The sequence below is a fragment of the Alligator sinensis genome, unplaced genomic scaffold, assembly GCF_000455745.1.
Source record: "Alligator sinensis unplaced genomic scaffold, ASM45574v1 scaffold602_1, whole genome shotgun sequence".
In the NCBI taxonomy this organism is placed as follows: Eukaryota; Metazoa; Chordata; order Crocodylia; family Alligatoridae; genus Alligator; species Alligator sinensis.
Window position 1 is genome coordinate 576,688 of NW_005841976.1, and position 22,992 is coordinate 599,679.

At 44.7% G+C, this 22,992-nt stretch overlaps 1 protein-coding gene across 1 annotated transcript in view; it reads right to left on the minus strand.

Moving 5' to 3' along the window:
• The window catches only part of LOC102367853 (melatonin receptor type 1B), a gene marked incomplete at its 5' end in the record, with an annotated part of 56,801 nt that extends 33,811 nt beyond the window's left edge, over positions 1-22,990 (minus strand). The window contains one exon of the mRNA XM_006021055.1: positions 22,879-22,990. Coding sequence (XP_006021117.1) covers positions 22,879-22,990 — 112 coding nt within the window. The remainder of the gene's footprint in view (positions 1-22,878) is intronic.
• Between the last annotated feature and the right edge of the window lie 2 nt (positions 22,991-22,992).

The window sequence follows — 22,992 nt, forward strand, 5'->3', positions numbered from 1 at the left end:
AAAATTGAGGACTTCAGTTCCAAATGTTATCTGCTTTATACTTAATGATTATGTGCATTTACCCAACAGCTGAAATATTACTTAAATTAGCTGACTTTGTTATGGTTGCTATGGTTTAACTGAAATTGATCATGCAAACAATTGTGCCTTGATACACTAAGCAAAATTAAGATGCTTCTAAGCAAAATTAAGATGCCCTTTGGGCGGCACTCACTACTCAGAAAAGTGGGGTGAGTTCTTTATCTTAAGGACAGAACCAAGCTCATTTATGGCCTAGAGAATACCATGGAGAATCTCCAGGAGTTTGAAATATCATACTCTCTCCCTACAATTCTCCATCCCTCACAAGACAGGATTTAGCCCTACCTTTCTGTTTGGCAAAGGTGTGGACAAATAACATCTGTTGGGTGGAATACACAATGTCACATTGTGTGATTTGTTAAAAATGTTCTCTAAAAAAGAGAAACTCCTATAGCAAATATAAGGAAGCCTGGCTAGTCTGTAATTAATGAGAGATAGGTGCTTTTTAAAAATCCCAATAGGCCTGACTATATTGTTAGGCATCTTTAGAAATCTAGTTCTGAGGCCAAGCAGAATAACCCCTTAATATCCTACAAAAATCTCAGCCACAATATACTCCGTGTAACTGTTTTTCCAAACAGTTTTACTGTGTTACCTTTGCTTTGCTTACTATTCAATTTCTAGCAGTTCTGCCTCATTTCATGTGAGAACACCATTAATAAATGCATAGCTCTAAGAATATTTATTTTCTCAAGTCAAAGCAATAACCAATTTCTCATCTGCTCCAGAACTGGAGATGATCAAGCATATTTTTAAGGCTTTTTTACATTTTGCCCAAATGTTTCTGTATAAACTTAATGAAAAAGCATAGAATGGGGGTTAAGTTGTTTATACGTGATTATTAAATCAGTGTGCATGTATCACGTATAAAATGAGAATTAGAATGTTTCATGGCCACACATCTAATCAACGCTTTTTATTCCTTTTTAAACTGTGTATTTGATCACAACTGGAATCTAATGAGTATAAGGAAAGGAGATACTTCTGTTCAATTTTACTTTGCCCTTCTGACAGAATACATGCTAAGGGTGAAGAATTTTGCCAAATAAGGACCTTGATACAAGTTCCACCGAAGTCCCTGGGAAGATTTCTGTGTGACTTTTAAGGGAAATTGAATCGTTCCCCCCCTACACCCCCACTAATCAACGCTTTTTATTCCTTTTTAAACTGTGTATTTGATCACAACTGGAATCTAATGAGTATAAGGAAAGGAGATACTTCTGTTCAATTTTACTTTGCCCTTCTGACAGAATACATGCTAAGGGTGAAGAATTTTGCCAAATAAGGACCTTGATACAAGTTCCACCGAAGTCCCTGGGAAGATTTCTGTGTGACTTTTAAGGGAAATTGAATCGTTCCCCCCCTACCCCCCCCCCAACCCCCCCCCCCAAAAAAACCCACAGGATCTATTTTGAGCAACTGAACCAAATGATAACAAATTAAGACAGCACACATTTTACTCCTTCACTATTGCTCAGTGAAGCACTATAATTCAAATTAGGCAAACAAGTTCTGGAAGAATATGTTTAGGGTCTATAAGTACTTCAGTAATACAAATAGAAATAGTTAATAAAAATACTCTCCCCTCTAACACATTCATTTTTAGGGCCAACGTTGAATTCAATATTTTTGTACTTCTGAATTTAATATTTTTGTACTTCTGAATTCTGCGGGTATTTTCCATTTTCAGATGCTTTGAACTTCCATGTCATAGCTAAGCTTGGAGATGCTAAAATATGCAAGAGGTTTTTACCCCCACTTTTTTGTCTCAGAGAAATCAAATCGGGGTCTCATGAAAAATGTTAATCTTCCAACTTTTCCAGCCCATCATAGCAAATTCAAGAGGTTCAGATGAACCCTAAACCTCCAGACCTTTGTAAAACCACAATAAAATGTTTTAGGCTTTTCCAGAATAGTTTGGAGTATGCATTTTAAAGTTAACCTCACTGAATAGTTAGCCTAACCACATTGCTTTAGAAATGTGTAGATATAAAAGTCAGTCAAGTGGGTAAATTCATCCATCCTCTACTGCCATGGTGATGAATGGAGTATAAATACCCATATAGACTGGATAGATTCAAATAAGACAGATGATATAAGGCCATATGTTATGAGACCCTCAGCACCACTTAGGCTAGGTACAGACATTCAAACAGCCTGAGGTGGAATCAATCTAAGCTAGGCACTTTTCGGTAAGTGGTGTAGCTTAGATCAATAGCAAACAGAACATGTTTGCGCTGGGGGGGTGGGAGGAGGGAGGGCAAATCTTAGACTGGGTTCTGCCATTTTTAAACAAGTCTGTGTGTGCCGAACTTCTTGTTATGGGTACAGACTGGTTTCCTATCACTTACCTCTCTAAAAGTGTAATGTTTGTACCTGACCCCAAACTCAAATTAAGGGTTCAATAAAACTTCTGTTGAAGTCTATGAAATCTTTACCCTGATTTTAGCAGGAGCGGGATAGAACTTGAAGACTTCCAACTGAGTTTAAAGCAAGGCATAGTTTTGTGCAGGTCCTTTACACAGGAATTCATTTTATCCTCTGGGAGTACTTCAGGATTTATATTTAGTAAATAGAGTTGCACATATGAAACAGTATTTGTGATATGCATTTCCTATTGTTTACCAGCCAAACTACTAACTCATATTGCTGCATGCAATATTTTATGTTTCCCCCTCACTGTACAACTTTAGTCATCCAACATAACAGATGCTGTTTCATTGTAGGAAAGCATCAGTGTTTGTGGAAGCAACATATCTTGTAAGCAGAATCTTCTTGCGAGTATTTAAACACAGAAAATTGGCCAAATAAAATGTGTATATAAAGAAGGTTCCAACAAAATTAGCCATCTCATTTAATGTTTTCATCCCTTAGACATTGTTTAGGAAGCTGTTATTAAGCACTTTAATGAAATGTTAAAAAGCAGCAGCAGCTGCCACCCACAGAGCAGATGCTTCTGCTATAGACTATCTTAGAGAGCTGAATTTTTTTGGGTTTCTAGTTCTGCTCAGCTGGTGCATCTTAGGTCCAAGGGAGTATTATAAGCTAATATTACCTGGTGCCAAGCAAACCTTGTGTAGTTGTTTCATCACCAGACATCTGCCTTTTCTTTTTCCCATGGAAAACCAGAGTAAACCGTGAATTTTACCTTCTCTAGCAGCAACACAGATTTCTCATTTTACTGGAGAAATCCATGGATTTTGCAGTTTTGCAATGAGCCCTCGGCAGGCTGGCAGAGTTCCAGCCTGCAAGGAGCTGAGAGGGAGCGGGAGGAGGGCAATCAGGTAGGGGACGCCATGTGCATATACATGCACGTGGCCCCAAGCAGCCTGGACAGCAGCTCCCACAGGTAAGTGTGGGGGGCGGGGGGGGACTGAGGCCTCCAGAGAGAGGGTGGGAGGGAGCTGAGCAAGGCTGGGACTGGGGCTGCTGCCCAGCCTGGCAGTTCCTGGAGCTTGGGGCCCTGGGCAGGGGAGTGGAGCCAGCTCCCTGCTGCTCCATGGACTCCCAAGAGGGAAGAGGGGACCCACATCTCCAGATCTGTGCACAGGGTGGTCTGCCCACTGTGGGCTTGGAGGGAGGGGGGACTGCTCCCAGCTAGTGCATGCACTCCCAGGGGGAGGGGGGGACCTGTGTCCCCCAGATCTGTGCATGGGGCAGGGGCTTCATGCTGCCTGCTTCAGGCTCATGCTCTCTACCCTGCTGCCCTCCCCTGGGGTCTCCATAGCCCAGTGTGTGCAACCCGGCACTGCAGGGAACAGTGGAGCCACGCAAGAAGCTGCCTGCTGCTGTGACCTCCACACTGCCCACATCCCCTGCGCGCAACCCCATGCTGCCATCCCTGCTGCAGCTGCGTGGGCTGGGGACACCTCACCAGGGCAGCATGGAGCTTGCAGCAGCAGGCAGCTTCCTGCATGGCTCCACTGTTCTTTGCAATGTCAGGTCACACAGGCCAGGCTGCAAAGGTACCAGGGGAGGGCAGCAGAGTGGAAGCCCACAGGAGGCATTGTGCAGCCCCTGCCCCACACACAGATGTGGGGGCATGGGTCCCCCTACCCCTCAAGAGTGCATGCTGTGGTGGGGAGCAGCCCCCGCCTCCACCTGAGCCCGCAGCAGGCAGGCAGCAGGCAGCAGGGGAGAGACCCAGGCTTCACTCCACTACAGTAGCCACCACCTCATGCCAGGGGCAGGGGGCTCCGGACCTGGGTCCCTGGCCCCATAGCCCTAGCAGCTGGGAGCCCCCCTCCAGGAGGGCTGGGAGAGCAGGAGCTGTGGGTGGGGGCAAGGGGTTGTGGTTGGGAGTGAAGGATACCAGTAGGGCCAGGAGGCTGTGGGAAGGGAGTGAGGAGCACCAGCAGGGCTGGGGTGGGTTTTGGGGACTTTTCATTTTAATCATGGATTTGGGGGGGTTATCAGAGAATTTGCAATTTTTTATCACATAATTTGCCATCTTTTATCAGAAAAAAACAGAATCCCTGCTCATCCCTGAGGCTATGGGCAAACATACCTTTTAACTGCTACAAAAGGGAAGGGGAAGCTGCCCCTGTGGTACATGTCTAATCCATCTCCCTTTAAAAGCAATGTATAGCCTGGTGCTACAGAGATTAACTAATGGTAATGCAAGGAAGGAATAGCTTGCTCATATGCTTGTAAATACTGCATTCAACATATGTACGCCTCAAGCTTCAGCCTAGTGAGCAACACTAGATGACCAAAGTTTAGTCCATATTGGATACATCTACATGAGACACCAGAAGCACAGCAGACTAATTCTACTGCACATCAGCACACCATGGCAAAAGCTGTACTAATGCACCAGTGCACAGTAGTTAGTCTACTGTGGATCAGCATCACCTAAAAGATGTACACTGGCACTACTGTGCAGTAGTTCCGATTACAGTACATTAAGTTCGTTCTTACAGGTACTAAACTTAATGCACGGTAATTACACCACATTAATGCACATGTAGATCTGCCCACTGAAGATCAATTATAGAAATAGTAACCAAGTGGCTAGGATGGCAGAATTAACAATACACATGTACAGAATATGGGCGTTTCTTATTTTGGGGCAGTAGTATATGTATTAGCCACTGAATTTTTTACCCACACTCTCCTTGATAAGTGATAACTCAGTGACATGATCATCACATACAAGTTAATCAATAGGTGATGTTAGGAATAGATAATTTATCAAATTATGTACACCCTACTGTGTGTTAGGGCAGGAGGTGCTAAAATGGGCAGCGAAGAAGAGGAAGGGACAAGCAGAACAGAGGACAGCAACAGCGACAGCAGCAGCGGGTCCTCCAGCGCAAGCTGGAGTGACAACAAAGGAGAGGACATTTGAACTGAGTGTATGACCCTGCAAGCAGGGTTGGGGTGGAAAGGAAGTGTGGCCTGGTCTGAGGGACCAGGATGGACTTAGTTGTTTTGTGTGTGTTGTGCGTGATGCAGATATCGTAACAGGTTTGGGGGGCCAGCAGGCCTTTGTATGGGTGTGTGGGCACACAGGTGTGGTTTTTATAATGGGAGAAGGTCTTTCCTTTTGTAGTGTGATATGAAGAGTGTAGATATATATAACCTTATATATATATATATAGAGAGAGAGAGAGAGAGAGAGAGAAAGAGAGAGAGATTTTTACAAAAAAAAAAGGACTTCAAAAATAGGGGTTTCTACCAAAAATAGAGGAGCAAAGTACAGAGGATGGGTGAGGGGGCAGCATAAGGAGCAGTGCAGATGGCTAGAGTCAGGGAGCCAGCTCAAAGGAGTACTGAAGAGAGAGGAGAACCTCTAAGCCTCATAAGCGCAGTGTCTAGGCAGGAAACATGAAGGTGAGTGACTGGGAAATAGCCTATAGACTATGTAGGCCAAAAAAAAATCAGACTGGAAAAAAACCTCCCTCTCATATGCAAAAAAGCCCAACAGGGCTCTGCAGAGCAGCTACCTAAGCTATGAATCCAAAAGATGCAGGCTGGAGGCTCTGGCTAGGAAGGAGAAAGTGAAAGCAGGAATCCCCCTCCCCCGCCCCACACAACCAACTCAGTGAAGAGGTTTCACATTGCTTCAGTCAACATTAGGAGTGTTGCTGGGCAAGGAAAATGGCACCAGATTCACCAGACCTTGGAACAAATACAGGCAGGCATAATCTGCCTGCAGGGATGTGGTTTGCCTAGTCAAACAGCCATCTCTGTTCTCCAAATGCTAGCCACATGGAGCAGCTATGTGGTCGAGGGCAGATGACAATAGGGCTGCTGGTGTCGCAATCTTGCCGAAAGGAGACACTATGCGCCCCCTGAAACACAAAGAAATAGGCGCAGACAGGCTGCTTCAAGCAACTATGGAAGCAAATGGGACAGTTTTCAAATGCTGTGTTTGTACGTGCCAGCCCACACAAAAGCAAAGTGTGAGTTCCTAGAAAACGTGGCCATAACAATACCAAGTGGCTGGCTGGTAATGATCACAGGGGACTTCAACTGTGTCATCAGCGAAGACAACAGAGTCAGCAGCACCCAGAGGATAGGCATGGAGAGATCCTCTAGGCAACTGCAACAGCTGGTCGAAGACCACAGCCTAGCAGATGCCGGGAAAGGAGCCCAAAGCCCCAGAGGACACTTCACCTGGGTGTACCTGCAGGGAAAACCAAGACCCGGATAGACTTTGTCTTCCTCTCCAAGGAGTGGAAGGCAAGGGAAGTCCATTCCACACCCATCTGTTTCTCGGACCACTGCCTCCTTACAATCCAGGCTGAAATGGGAGGATAGTTGGAAAGGGGCAGAGGGTACTTGCCAGGCTGCCCCTCCCTGTCCTGTCAGGCTTCCCCTCCCTGTCCTGTCCTCAGCTAAACACCAGCCTGTTAGAAGATGAAAAGACCCAGCACAGTTTCAGAGAGCACTATGCAGGCTGGAGGACCCTCAAGGACCTGCACCCGAACCAGACAGAGTGGTGGGCCACTGTCAAGGAGAGGACCAGAGGCTTTTTCCAGCACCCTAGCAAGCAGCAAGCCTTCTTCCGTATATTTCAGGCCTTGCATAGGCAGGCAGTGAAGGGCTGGGATGTGAGGGAGGACATATGGGAGGTGAAGGCCCAGATTGGCGTCTGGTACTGGGAGGAGGACAAGAAAACGATCTTCCAGGCCAGGGCCCACTGGGCGGAGGAGGGGGAGGAGTGGTCTGCTTACTTCACCAGGCTAAGGAAGAGCAAAATGAAGCCCATGACATGCTTGAGAGATGGAGTAGGAGAGGAGCACTGGTAGAAGGAACTCATGCTGGAAACGGAGGCCACCTTCTATGGAGAGCTCTACACTGCATGACTGGAGGACCCAGAGGCCATTCAGCAGTGCCTGCAGGGGCTTACCCAGGTCCTTGGGGAGCCTGAGCAGCAGCAGCTGGAGAAAAGGTGAACACTGGAGGAGGTCGGGCAGGCCTTCCAGGGTTTCAAGAATGGTCAGACGGCCTGCCCAAGGAGTTTTATGTGGTTTTTTTGGACCTGGTGGGCCATGACCTGCTGGAACTCTTAAGAGAGTGCCTGCAGGAGGGCTGGCTGGAGACTGGGAGGGACCGGGGCCTCGTGACTCTCTTGCACAAGAAGGGTCCAAGGGAACAGTTAAAGAACTGGAGGCCCATTACCCTCCTGAACGTCGACTATAACCTGCTGGGCAAAGTCTTGGCTGAGTGATTTAAATCTGTCCTAGGTTCCATCACCCATGAGGACCAGTTGTGTGTGATACCAGGACACCGGGTCCCCGGAGCTCTGCTGCAACCAAGGGATGTGCTCCAGCTGGAACAGGACAGAGGGCAGAAGGTAGCTGTGCTGAACCTGGACCTGGAAAAGGTCTACAACAGGGTATCACATCAGTTTCTCTTCAAGATGCTGAAGCAAATGGGAATCCCTCCGACCTTCACTGGATGGTTAAAGATGCTGTACATGGATGTGACCAGAGAGGTGATGGTCAATGGTTTCTTGACCACATGGATTGCAATACAGCCAGGGGTCTTCCAGGGCTGCTCGCTGTCTCAGATCATGTTCATGTGCCATTGAACCCCTGGCCCAGTGCATCATAAGGATGCGCAGAGTCCAGTTCTCCAGAGGAAACAAGGAAGAGACCAGAGTCCTGGCCTACATGGACAACCTGAACATCCTGTGCCAGAATAAGTGTTCAGTAGAAAGAGCCCTGTGGCAGACACAGGTCTACAAAGTAGCAGTGGGGACAAAGCTCAACATGAGTAAAAGCACCTGCCCGGCTGTGGGTGAGCTCAGGGAGCTGGAGTCCCTGGGGGTCTCGGTCCCGGAGAGGGTGTCAGGATCCTGGGGGTGGAGTTTGACCCTAAGCTGAGCAGACGAAGGGCCTGGGAGAAGAAGGAGGCTAAGGTGAAGCAGAGATTGAATCTGTGGCATGCGCACCACCTCTCCATTGGGGGGGGGGGTGCTCACAATCAGTGTTGCTAACAGTGCTGCTGTACACCACACTGGTCTTCCCTCCTCCAAAGCGTATCATCCACAGAATCCAGAGAGCCATGTGCATTTTCTTCTGAGGATCCAGAATGGAGAAGGCGAAAGGAAGAACCTATACAAAAATAAATCGACCGGGGTCAGGGGGATGCCAGACATCCACCTGTTCCTACGGGCACGGTATATGAGTCAGATCTGCAAGCTGATGACCAGGCCAGAGACCAAAACATCCTGTCTCATCAAGTATTTTGCAGGTCACCTTCTGAGACACTGACGGGGGGCGGTGTTCACACCAACCAACAGGAGACCATGTTCTACAGGGTCCTGAACAAATTCTGGAGCGAGTATGGGTTACAAAAAGAAAGCCCAGTGACCATGACCAAACACAGAAAGATACAGAAGGAAGTCAGAGACAGAAACAGGCTATCAACTGTGGAGCTACTCCCCAAAGATGACTGCCAAGCCATCTGGGACTAGATCTTTCACAAGAAACTACAAAAGGACCATGGAGACTTGAACTGGCTAATAGCTCACCACACACTTCCAGTGAAGGCATGGAGACACAGAGAGGGATGAGGGACTTGACCCAGCTTCCCCAGGGGAACCTGCCAAGAAGAAAGAGAGACTATTGACCACCTCCTATGGCCCTGTCCCTATGTCAAGGGAGTGTGGGAAAAGGTAAACCAGCTCCACAAAGAGGAACAGAAGTCAGGTTGATGACAAGGGAAGTGGCACTGTACAGTCACCTGAATAAGCAGCAGGTATCCCCAACAGGCCGCTTCAACCAGTTTGTGTCCTGCATTAGGAGTGCTCTGTGGCAGTGCAGAAACCTACTGATGTACGGACACATGGAGCTCGAAGACACAAACTGTTAAAATGTTTCTAAATGAATTCCTGTCCTACTACTGGAAAGCAGTGGGAGAGGACAGAGAAGATGCAACCAACTCCACCTGGAAAGGGGACACTTGGCACAGGTTGGTCAAAAATCCTGCCCACCTCTGGGAGGGGGAGCAGATAGGGAGAACAATGAGGACAGCAACACAACTGGACCTGGAGACAGGGAGAAAGACAGAAACAAGCTCAGCAGCAGCAGAAATGACAGCAACAAGGACAGTGAATGAACTGAGAATGTATCCCCAAATCAGGGCTAGGACTAAGAGCTTGTGATTGGGTTAGGAAAAGGACACCAGGTGGGTGCACGAGAGCATTGGGGAGCGGATGCATTTATTGTAATGGGTGCACGAGTTTTTAATGTGGTTTAAGGTGTGTGCAGGAAAGCTTACGCTAGATGTAGTATATAGAACTCTATATATAGAAATATATTTTTCAAAAAAAAAAAAGGCACATAGATAGGGCCATTTGTACTGCTGCCACCACAGGTAAAAGGATTGCCCCCAGCCCTCCCAGTAGAGCAGGGCCCTAGGTATCTGTGCAGTTTGCCTATGCATTAGTCTGGCCCGGTTTGTAGGCAAGTTACCTGTCTGCACAGGGTGTTTTCTCTGTGGACTCCTGTAATCATAGTGCATCTGTAGTAACTGAAGCTGAGCTCAGCAATATATTTAAATCTTGGGTTTAATCCAGCTTCAGGCTACAAATGGAAAGACTAGTATGGATTTCAGTGACAGGTGGACCTAATCCTGTAAGACAAACTGGAAACAATAGCTTGGGCTACCACTTAATCCATGAAGCAATTAAGAAAAGTAGAAGAAAATCCTGTCTTGAGAAATTACTGGATTTACTTCTTCTGAGCAGCATGTGGCCTCTTAGTTTCATAGTTGGTAGGGTTGGAAGGGACCTGAGCAAATCATCAAGTTTGACCCCCTGCCATGGGCAGGAAAGAGTACTAGGGTCAAACGACCACAGCAAGGTGTCTATCTAGCCTCCTTTTAAAGATCCTCAGGGTAGGAATGAGCACCACTTCCCTTGGAAGTTGGTTCCAGATCCTAGCCACCCTGACAGTGAAGTAGCGCCTCCTGATATCTAGTCTGAATCTACTCTCCGTCAATTTATGGCTGTTATTCCTTGTTACTCCCAGTAGTGCGCGGGGGAACAGGGACTCTCCCATTGCCTGCTGGTCTCTATTGGTAAGTTTATAGATGGCCACCAGATCCCCACTCAGCCTTCTCTTGTGGAGGCTGAACAGGTTCAGGTCTTGTAGCTTCTCTTCGTAGGTGCTGCCCTGCTGCCCCTGACCATGGTAGTGGCCCTCCTCTGGACCCTCTCCATGTTGTCCACATCCCTCCTAAAGTGCAGTGCCCAGAACTGCACGTAGTACTCCAACTGCAGCCTGACCAATGTCGGATAGAGGGGGTGGATCACCTCCTTGGACCTGCTCGTGATGCATCTGTGGATGCATGACAAGGTGCGGTTAGCCTTCCTGACCGCATCCTCACATTGGTGGCCCATGTTCATCGTGGAGTCTATAATGACTCCAAGATCCTTTTCTGCCTCTGTGCTGATGAGAAGGGAGTTCCCCAGCCTGTAGGTATGCTACTGGTTCTTCCTCCCTAGGTGCAGTACCCTGCACTTGTCAGTATTGAATCCCATTTTATTCTCATCTACCCACCCCTGTAACCTGTCCAGATCCAATTGCAGCCTGTCCCAAGTCCCTGTGATATCACATTCATCTTTGTGCACTCCAATGATCATTTCAAATAAGTTATCTGGTAGTGAAGTAAAAGCGACTCATCTGTAACTCCCAGGGTCCCCTACTAGCTTATTTAAAGATATGCACATTTGCTATCCTTCAGTCCTCTAGTATAGCGGATGACTGCATATTTTTTGTTGGAGCTCAGCACTTAATTCTTAAATTAATGTAAGACTCTTGGATCTGATCCTAGTGGCCTGTTGCCCATTCATTTATCAAAGGAAACGGTGCTGCAATATTTTGATATCTCAGATACAGAGGAACATAGAAATTGCCATAGTCATAGTGGGTGTGACCTGAGCACTATCTAGTCTAGTATTATACCACCTCTTGTTTCAGAGGAAGATGCAAAAATATCCTGCAGTGAGTAGATACAAAAATAATCTATCCCAAAATTAAAATCTCATCAACATTCCTGAGGGAGAGGTTTAAGTCCATAAATATGAGGTTTTATACCCCTTTATAAGCTTTCCAAGTTTTGTTAGCATTATCTGTTATAATATTGAATACTCATTAATTTTGCTAATTTTTTCTTGTCCTATATGACCTCCTATGGTAAAGAGTTCCAGAAGTTAATTACACATTGATTACAAAAAGCAATTTTTGTTCTATTTTGAATTTGCCAACTTATTTTAATTGAATAGCCCCCTTTGTGTCTGTTACGGGACAGAGAAAATAGATGCTCCCAGTCTATCTCATCTAGATTATTATTTTGTATGCAATCTTTAATAGGATTTCTTTGCCATTTTTTTTCAAAATACTAATTTTTGAATTTTACATCTTCTGTTGTATTAACTAATATTATATTGTAATCTGTAATCCTTTTATTTTTCTATAACATACTAATCCTCCCAAGGGCTGCCTCTTAACTTCTGGTAGCCCAGCTGATTATCTTGCCAGCTTTTTGTTTCCTTATATGTATGGAACAGAAATCTTTGTATTCCTCTTAGCTCTCAGCTTTCCAGCTTCCATTTCACCTGCCAGATTTTATGTACCTTACTGTTTGCTTCACTAGATCAGATTTCCATTTCCTGAAAGATACATGTTTTGATCAAATAACCTCTTGTTAAATCAACTTTTAATAATTCTGTCTTCCTGCTCCTTTTTTTGTTTAGCAGGTATACACCTTTTTTGACTATGTAGAAATTTACACACCTTTCATTACACTAGTACTGGATTTGGATATGGATATGGAAAGATAAAACACAAGGGAGAACAATATTACTGCAAATTATATATATATATATATATATATTATATTTTTATGGGAGACTATTGTCCCAGATACAGACTGGAGAACAAAAGAGTTGTAGTTAGGCCTAGCTATTCCCAGACATCATAGTACTATAGACATGGATGCTATGATGCAACTTGATGCAGTGCAAGGGCAGATGCACAAAATAGACCTCTGAATTAAGTGCTTTTGATTTCAAAATAACATGATTGGAGAACATAATGGAACGTAGTTAGTTATGTCAGCAAGACTGAAGATCTCAAGAACTTGACTGAGGAAGAAAGTTGGTATTTCTTTATGGCAAAAGTGCAAAGGAACCAAAGGAAAGAGAAAGTTTTGAGGAACAGCTCCAGATCTAGTTGAATGAATAACTACCTAAAAAACAGATATTAAGAATAAGATGCAAAGAAAGTTATATCTTAACCTGGAAATGGAAATATAAAATGAGAGTTGCCTGAAGTCAAGCTAAATTTAGTTTTGAAAAAAAAATAAAACAAAGAGTCAAACTAGATATATAAAAAATAGAACAAGGAAAGAAAATATGAGATTGCTATGCAGAAAGAATAAGATAGTTTCATGAAAATACAGATGGAATTCAAAATCTAAATGACTACTTTTCTGAATGACTTACTTTCAAGGGGTGCTGAATGTGGAGACAAAAGTAAAATGGCCAATGGGAATGAGACTATGGAAAAGCAAATGACCACATCCAAGGCAGAAGCAAGTATCAGCTTAATGTACTGAATGGGTTCCAGAGCCTGTGGCTCCAGGGGAGACAGCCATGCTAGTGTCTCCATGTTTCTGCTATGGAACCAGGAGCCTAAATCTCTGGGAGCCAGAGTTCAACCCAAAGCCGTTACTGACCCAATGCAACTGCTCAATGAAATTAAAATTCCTGTCAGAAAGCAGCTGCAAGATCCAGAGAGCATATTTCATTTTAGAAACATTGTACCTGTGCTTTCAAAACTTTTTTTCTCATTATCTAGTACACCGAAAAGGTTTTTTTTAATCCAAAAGTTCTGCTTTACAGCTAGCTCTGTTTCTAACCACCATATGAGTGAGATTTTAGAACAACAGTCCAAAAGCAGTAATGAGGGCAGAGAACTTGTGTTATGATGGAGTTTGATTGGTTTATAAATGAAAGATGTGATGGCCTTAATTATACAGCAGTGGGTTTGATGACCCAAGATGTCCCTTCAAATCACGTGTCCTACATGTGAGGCAATGATGGAGTGTGAAGACTGACTGATGCAGCAATAAAAAAGTAAAATCACTACGATAGATTGGGCAATGCAGGAGAGAGGGAATGTGAATGGCCTGAAGGAGGAGATAGGAAAATATGTGGGAGGGAGAACACAGGGAAGTAGAGAGAGACCACAAGAGAAGGGAATAAGAAGGGAAATGGAGGGAGAGAAGACGACACTACAGATAACAAATATGGGAAAATATGTGCTCAGGTCGACTATGTATGGGAAGGCTGTGAAGGAGGAGAAAATGGAAAGAACGAAGAACAAAAATAAGACTTATGCTTAACAATTTAAAAGCGTATTTAGTAGAAAGTTCAATACCAGAATTAAAAATACCACCTACAGAAATGTTTTGTTGTGCAGATATGCACCCAAATGCATGTCAATATAGAGAAACACAGCTGTCTACACCATTTTTCTAAGGATTTGAAGGAAATGTGAGTGGAGGGAAGTATTTTGATGGATACAGCTATGGCTGTACCCAGACTTTAATCAAAATAGGGGTCCCATTAGGCAAGATGCTACATATTGGAGGAAGAAGAAAATGGGAGGATGTAGTATAGGTGATGTTATGCAATAAAAAGTATCATTTTTAATACACACTAAACTCAGGGCCGTGTTGCATGGGACACTAAACACATTTTATCTGAAATCACAGTAAGCATTACCGTGCCATATTAAAGGTGGAAAATGTTCTGAGCAATCACACAGTAATGCTTACTAGGATCTCAGCCTGCTCTGGATGGGGCTGGAATTGACTTCACCCTATTCTTGCCCTGACCCCGCTCACATTGGATACTGATCCTGGCAACAGGCACTGCAACTTCCACATGCACATGTGAGGATGTGCAACCCTCACACCCAGAGCCTGCATCTCCCTCATCATGTGCCCGGCACTGCCCAGCCTGAGACCCTCTGCTTCTGGCATGCCAAGTTGAGGCAGTTCTCTGCCACTGGCAGTGGGCAGAGGGAGGCACAAGGAGATAATCCTAGAGAGGGTGCTGCTCTTGTCACTGGGTTTGTGGGGCAACTGGGGGTCTCTGTTTCTGGCAGTCTTGAATGAACTCCAGTGTACTGCAGGGTGCTAAAACTAACAATCAGCTGATTTGTTGCAGAACACAGATCAGCCGATTGTCGGTCCCAACCTACACACTGCAACAGAATACTGAACTCATGTTATCTCCACAGAGTAACCCAACAATAGCTGAACATGTGTTACTTAATACAATCTGGAGATACTCCTGCAAAAAGTCATGATTGCTACAATATGATTGCACTTCGCGTGTGCTTTATTAGTTAAATCTGTAGACACTTATGTTTTAAGTGCAGTTAAGTTTTATTAGGTTTTATTAGGGCAGCTCTGAGAGCTGCTCTAATTAAAGAGCCTGGAGCATCTCATGTAACAGCATTCCCGCGTTTCAAAATGGCAGTGGAGGCACTTTCTCTAAAGCCATCAACATACTTTACATAAAGCACCTCCACAGCTGTTTCGAAGTGTGGGGACACTGATACACGAGGTGCAGGAGGCTGCTGAAGCATTGTAATTACCATACTCCAGCAAACATGATTAATTGAGTCTGCTCTGACATGCTTGCTCCAACATACTGTAATTACAGAGTATTGGAGTAACCTCGCTGCTTGTGTATAGGTGCCTATTAAGCTTAAGATCATCTGAAATGTAGCCATTTATAACAAACTTTTTGGGAGTTCCTGCCTCCTAAAACTTGTTTGGATTTTATCCTGTTCTCCATTGTTTGGGATAAAAACATGAAACTGGCTATATCTATATAAATTCTCAGCCTTGAGATTCTGAGTATCTTACTGGCTTGCTTCAGAAGGTGATTGTTTAGCACTTTCTCAGAGCCTGTCCCCTTTAATTGCAAATTAAGCATGCAAATATTTGGACACTAATTGCAGTATTTCTAGAAAACAGAAATTGTTCAGCAACTTGTAAAAGTCTGGCTCTAGTTACGTAACCAGACAAGTAGTGTTAATTCATTTTAATTATACTATACGCTAGTTGAAAAAGCTTTTACAAAATTCTAACCACTTCTCAATACACTTGCAAAACAGTTTATTCTACAGATAATCCTGTAGCTGTAATTCCAGTCTCTCAGCTCTGAAGGTCAACAAGATCAGACCTAAAATCATCATTCCTCTCAACTATCCCCCTTTCTTCTCTCTTCTCTGGACTTATATACCACAGTACCTCTTTTCTACATAAAGAAAATTTCACTCAGCTCTGCATGCCTGACATGATGATGGTTTGTTTTTTTTTATAGATTTCCTTTTAATCATTCCATAATTGTCTTGTGCTGGTGGTTGATTCAAAATTAAGTTGTGTAACACCTGAGACAGAAGAGTGTATTCCAGTCTGAGAATGTGATATCACTGCATTTGTTTCTTGGAGGGAAGCTTATTCATTGTATTAGTTAAGTAATTAAATTTGCTTGCTTTGTTCCCCAAACCCACAAGCTTTACTTGAAACCTTTCTAAATTCTCCCCCTCCCCTGAATACTTCTCTATTTCTATACAGGAACCCACCACCAACTGCTTCAAAGGAAAGTAAAGACCTTTAAAATGCTTTCTTTTCTCCTACCTGCCTCCCAGCCTGCTCTGCTTATTTTCCATTGTGTCCCACACTAAGATTTTTGCTTGCTATTCTCTGACCCTTTCACTGGCACCAATAAACCCCATCCCCTTTGCCTCAGGTGACCCTTCTTCCTGTCCTCCTTGATATCTTGTTTTTCTTTGCCTCCATCCTGTCACAGCAACACATATTCTGGTCCTCAAAAAAAAAGGCATCTCTGTATCCATCTGCTTCTCCTTACTGTTGCTTCTCTTTTTACCCAAAACGACATTGAAAACACTATCTTTGATCATTTGTAGGCATGCCTACAAGTGCCATTAGGAAGTAGCAACTGTGGAACTTATTGCTTCACAGTTTATTGCTTCTGGGAAGCTCCTGGGCACGCATCTGCATGTGTCCCTGGAGTGGCTCTCATTGAGCTGGGTCATAGAAGCCCCAGGTGGCAGGGGGCCTGGGGTCAGCCTTCCAGCCCGGGGCTACTCCAACTGGGCTCAATGTACTGTGAAGAGGCTAGCTGAGGCATGTGGCTGCTTTGGTGCAGGGCTAGCTGGCAGGCAGCCCTGGCACTGAAGCTGCCTCATGCCCTGGTCAGCCAGTCAGTGTCTAGATGTGCACTGCTGTGCATGAAAAAAACTGCAGCAGGGTTGGACTTGTATTTATAGGTTCTACCCTGCTGCGGAGTTTATTATTTCATGTGCCCTAATAGAGGCACACGTGTAGACTCTGAGATGTTTACTGTATAGTTAATTAGTCAACTGCACAGTAAACATTTAGTGTAGACATGCCCAGGTTTGCTCCCCTTTCTCCCTCTGCTCCCCTAATAATGCTAGCCATGGATGCCTGCTGGTCCACAGTCAGCTTCACTCATTTTTCTACTTTGTTCTCTACTTAAAGACCAGTGGTTCCCAACCTTTTTTTCCCATGCCCTGCTGCTGGGAACAGAGTGTGGTGGCCCAGCGACATGTGGCACAGCTTGTCTTTTCTGTGCGACACTGCTGGCATTGCCTCTGCAACCCTCATTTGGGTCGTAACCCGGGGTTGGGAACTGCTATTATAGACCATTCTCACTGAATTGACCCAGATGCCATTACTCACTTCCTCTTTCCTCCTTCCTCAAGATTTGTAGTCCCTAATCCATGGTTTGTGGGCAATATTGGGAACTTCCAATATTGCTCAGAGCCACAGGAGATAAAAAAAAGTTAAGGTTGATAAAGAGCAAAATACAGAATTATTTACATGAGGTTACTCACTCAATATTGTTGCTGGTGGGTCAGTGAAGATTGGGACGAAGATGCAACACCGCCATACCTACAAGAAACCAGCCAGCTAATAATTCGGTTTGGATCTTGGACCTGAGATACCTTTCAACCCTATGATTCCATGGGTAGTGTGGGGAGGTATTGTCCTATGTAGATGATGTGCACTTGATTTTAAGGTGACACATGTAAATTAAAAATAAACATTTCTATGGCATTCCTTTCTCTCCCCTCCCCTAAACATACTGCTTGTTCTCGTGGATCATAGACTTTTGAGGGCATGAATCTTTGGCTACCATGCCATGGACAGTACTAGAATGAAAATAATAAGAAGAAAGTAGATATCATGAAATAATGCTTTATGATTAGTGACAGTTTAGGATTCCACTGTGAACTTAGATCAGTGGTGCTCAAACTTGTGGCTCCACAGGCCAAATGAGTGGTATGTGACTGATCTACAGGCCAGATCCCAGGGTGAACTCCCAGATCAGACCCTGTATAGCCAGCTCAGGCCCTGTGCTACCTCAGCCCATCCCTCTGCAGCTGGACTGGGCTCCATACTGCATCAGCCCAGCCCTGTGTGCCCAGAGTGGGCCCTATACCAGCTCAACCCAGCCCCATGTGGCCAGGTTGGGCCCCATGTGACTGGATGGGCCCTGTACCATAGATTCATAGATGTTAGGGTTGGAAGGGACCTCAATAGATCATTGAGTCTGACCCCCTGCATAGGCAAGAAAGAGTGCTGGATCTAGATGACCCCAGCCAGATGCCTATCTAACCTCCTCTTGAAGACCCGTAGGGTAGGGGAGAACACCACCTCCCTTGGGATCCCATTCCAGACCTTGGCCACTCTAACTGTGAAGAAGTTCTTTCTAATGTCTAGTCTAAATCAGCTCTCTGCTAGCTTGTGGCCATTATTTCTTGTAACCCCCAGGGGCGCCTTGGTGAATAAAACCTCACCAATTCCCTTCTGTGCCCCCATGATGAACTTATAGGCAGCCACAAGGTCGCCTCTCAACCTTCTCTTGTGGAGGCTAAAGAGGTCCAGGAGCCCCAGTCTCTCCTCATAGGGCTTCACCTGCAAGCCCTTAACCATACGAGTGGCCCTTCTCTGGACCCTCTCCAGGTTACCCACATCCCTCTTGAAGTGTGGTGCCCAAAATTGCACGCAGTACTCCAACTGTGGTCTGACCAGTGCCCGATAGAGGGGAAGTATCACCTCCTTGGATCTGTTCGTCATGCATCTGCTGATGCACGATAAAGTGCCATTAGCTTTTCTGATGGCTTTGTCACACTGACGACTCATGTTCATCTTGGAGTCCGCTAGGACTCCAAGATCCCTTTCCGCTTCCGTGCCACCAAGCAGGTCATTTCCTAGGCAGTAGGTATGCTGGACATTTTTCCTCCCTAGGTGCAGCACTTTGCATTTCTCCTTGTTGAATTGCATTCTGTTGTTTTCCACCCATATGTCCAACCTGTCCAGGTCTGCTTGTAGTTGTTCCCTGCCCTCCGGCATGTCTACTTCTCCCCACATTTTTGTGTCATCCTCAAACTTGGACAGAGTACACTTCACTCCCTCGTCCAAGTTGCTAATGAAGACATTGAAGAGTATCGGTCCAAGGACTGAGCCCTGCCCACTGAGTCTTATGCCCGGGACTCCACTGCCCACACCCTTCCAGGTCGATACTGACCCATCCACTATGACTCTCTGGGTGCGACCCTCTAGCCAATTCTCCACCCACCGGACCGTCTCTGCCCATCTCAACCTAGATTGTGTCCCATGCCACCACAGCTCTGTGTGCCTCATACAGTGCATAGGACTATGGGTCTGGAAATTTAGCAGCAGGGCAGTGGCAATTAAGGCTGCCCCACCACCATAATGCTAAATTCTTGGAGCCCTGAGGAGCCCTGTGGGCCAGATGACATGTCTCCATTGACTGGATCCAGCCCACAGGCCAAGGGTTGAGAACCCCTGACTTGGATAATTTGAGCCTATTCTCAACATCATATTAATCTGTAACCTCTTTTCACTGCAAAATGAATTAAGCTGTGATTTCATGTTTCAGTCCATCTGAGCTTTTCAAGATGAGTGAACAATTCTCTTCAGTTTTAACCCATAGGCACTAGTGACAGCACAGTGTTTCTAGACCCTAAGGGTTAATTTCTCAAATAATAAACAGTTCTTTAAGTCATTAGGTTATGGCAGGCTACAATGATTCATATGGGTGCCAATAGGGGACAGAACTGTTAAAGAATTGGTTGAAAACTGAGATTCCTCCATTTCAATATTGCTCACCTGTGTAGCAGTTGGAAGTATTTTAAAAAGGTGAAGGAATGTCTTCATTTTTCTTCTAGGTATTGTGGAGTAAAGCACAGAGAAATATAGTTTTAACCCTACTACGTTGTATAGCTTTCTAAACTCCTATCCTGTTTTTATAGAACATGTTATCAAGTTACTAGGCAATTGATGATTATACAGCAGGCACACAATTTTCTAAAATTGCTTTTCAATGAAAGCTTATAAATATGCTACCCTTCTTCAGTTCAATAGCTTCCTGATAAGTATATTCTCCATGTTTCCCTTTAGATAAAAGCTAGATTCTTTTTTTTTTTTTCTATTTTGGTAGTATCTCACTAATGATCATATAAAAATACTGGTATTCATATCTACTTTTCAATTTAATTTACATCAGGTTTGTAGAGAGGCATTTATCTTTGAAAAGCAAGACTAGATTCTAATCTAATTCTTAGCTCTTCCACCAATTACATTCAATTAAACTTAATAGCTCTATATCAGTTACTACAGTGACGTTAAAGAGAGTTTTACAAGTAGCAGTTAAGAAGTGCGTAAGTTCTGTGCTTCAGCTGAGATATAACTGATAAAAGTTTCAATTACTGTAGTTCTGGTAAACTAATAATATAGAAAGGAGACATTTTGACCCTTTCTTATATTAGGAGAAATCATGAGCTCTAGTTTAACATATTGCTCTGTCAAATAAGAGGAAGGGATCCAAATAGCAGAGAACCAGTGATTAAGGTTTAAGGAGAGTAAATCTCATCACTTTATAAATGATTTAATCCCTTATAGGTCACTTCATTTTAACCAGGGGGCTCAATTTTTCTCCAGTTCCTTTTTGTTCAACTTCTGTCCACAGCAAAGAAGAAACAACAGAGAATTTTGAATTAAAACCTTGTCAAAAGAAGTGGAGCTTCTTGAAATATGTCCCTGCACACTTAAATACTCTGATAACAATATAGATTGCCAAAGCTCTCTTATCAAGAAAGGAAGGATTCAGGGAGAGATTTAAAATATGACTTTATAGTAGCCTCCAGTTTATAATGGGAGTGATCTGAAACACTCTGCTTCTAACTTATCTCTAGTCTTGTAAGAGAGTTTTGTGAGATAGGTCTAAGACCTCTGTTTCTTCTTATCACAAAATAATGGCATTGAGCTCGAAAGTAATACAGCAATGTAAGGAATCCAATGGAAACGTTCAGTTGTATTGCATATATTGGGAATAGCAACACCTTCTGGTATACTTTTTAATAGTCACTCAAATGCCAATATCCTGTGAACTATCTAACTTTTCAAAGCACCTTAAGCACAAATTCCTGTTTTAGTTTAAGTTTTAAATAGTTCGGCACAGTGGTGTTATAATGAGAGTCCATCCAATGAGAGATAACACTTTTCAAAAACATGCAGGTCAGAGTATACACCACCATGAGCCCTCATTTCCTCCCCCTGTCTAGCTTCGTAGATCATAGAAGACTTTAGCCAGCAGTATGTTAAACCAATCCTTAACTGGTTAAACTGGAAGGCAAACAGAAAGTACAACTCCTAGTGCTACCACTTCAAGAAGCAGACATACATATGATTCAAAACCTAACTTTATTTGGTGCTTCGTCACTGAAGAAGGACCATTCAGGAGAGAAAAATATGGTTTTACAAATACAGATATTATTGTGAGCTTGGAAGGAAACATCTGGACCTAGGGTTGAGCCTGTCATGTGTATGCAAACATCTCAAAAGTGCTGGCAAGCAGGTCCAGATATTTACAAAGAGATTATCTCCCTTCTTACACATCTCTCTTTCTGTTACATTTTGGGATAAATCTTATTTCTATCCTGGATTGATATTTTATTTAATTGCTTTGTTATAATACTCACCTGATCCCATACTTCACAGAGATTAGGCAGAGCTACTTTTAATGAGTGCAAACATCCTGCACAGCCCGTTTCCAGTGCCGGAGTTAGCTAAGTCTAGCATAGTTTTAAGGTTCAGGAGAGCATTAAGACTGGCTCTGGTGAAGGGGGTGAGGGGAGTGCTGGGGTTCAAATGCAGAGAATGGGGCAGCTGTACAGCTGATCCCAGAGTCTGGAGGCTCCCAGAGATGAGTAGAGGTTTAGAGTATAAAAATGACCCCAAATTCAGGACACCTCTTCTGTGCAGAAAAGAAACACTTGATGAAGGGACATGATAAGGGGCTTACAAAACACTAAATGGCAAAGAAAAAGGCAATAGGGATTTATTATTGACTCTCAACAGACAGGAACTAGGGGTCACAACATGAAACTAATGGGTAGTAAGTTTAAAACTAACAAAAAGAAATTATTTTTCATAGAAATCACAGAGAAGCAGGGCTGGAAGGGACCTCCAATGGTCATCGAGTCCAACCCACTGACTGGGGCAGGATCAGCCCTGTCCAAACCACTCCACACAGTCCAGCAGCTAAACTCAAGCTAAGACTACCATCCACCTTGATGCAACGTAGACCTAGCACCCTAACCTGCCACCTGCTCAGGAGGTCCAGGGGAAAGGGCTAACCCCTGCTACAAAGGAAGGTAACCCCCACACCCCCTGCAGGCCATATCCATCTGACAGGGGGTAACGCTCCTTCCTGACTCCAAATGTGGCATCGGTCTGACCCTGAGTGGAGGGGCAGGACCCTCTAGCCAGGATTCATAGATTGGTAGATATAGGGTCGGAGGGGACCTGAGCAGATCATCAAGTGTGACCCCCTGCCCTGGGCAGGAATGAATATTGGGCTCACATGACCCCCACTAAGTTAAGCTCATATGACCCGAGTTAGGTAGCTGGATCCTCCAGCTTTGTTCCCAGCCGGGGCACAGGCACAGTCTAAGTCCCAGCCTCTTCCCAGGGTGGCCCTCCTTGCCACTGGAGGTGGAGGAGGCTGGCAAGGTCCTCGAAGGGAGCTGAACTCTTGGCAGAAAGGGGCATCCTGAGCACAGGAAAAGAGGAACTCCTAGCCCTGGAGGCTGCAACCCTCCTCCCACCATCGCCCCCAGCCCCCGCTCCCTTTCTCTGCCCCGTGTGACCCGCCGCGCTCCCAGCCCGCCAGCCCGCCCCTACCCGAGTTGCGGAGCTTGCGGTTCTTGAAGACGGACACGACCACCAGCAGGCTGCCCACGATGTCCACCACGGTGGTGAAGATCAGCACCCCGGACAGCGCCGCCACCACCCAGG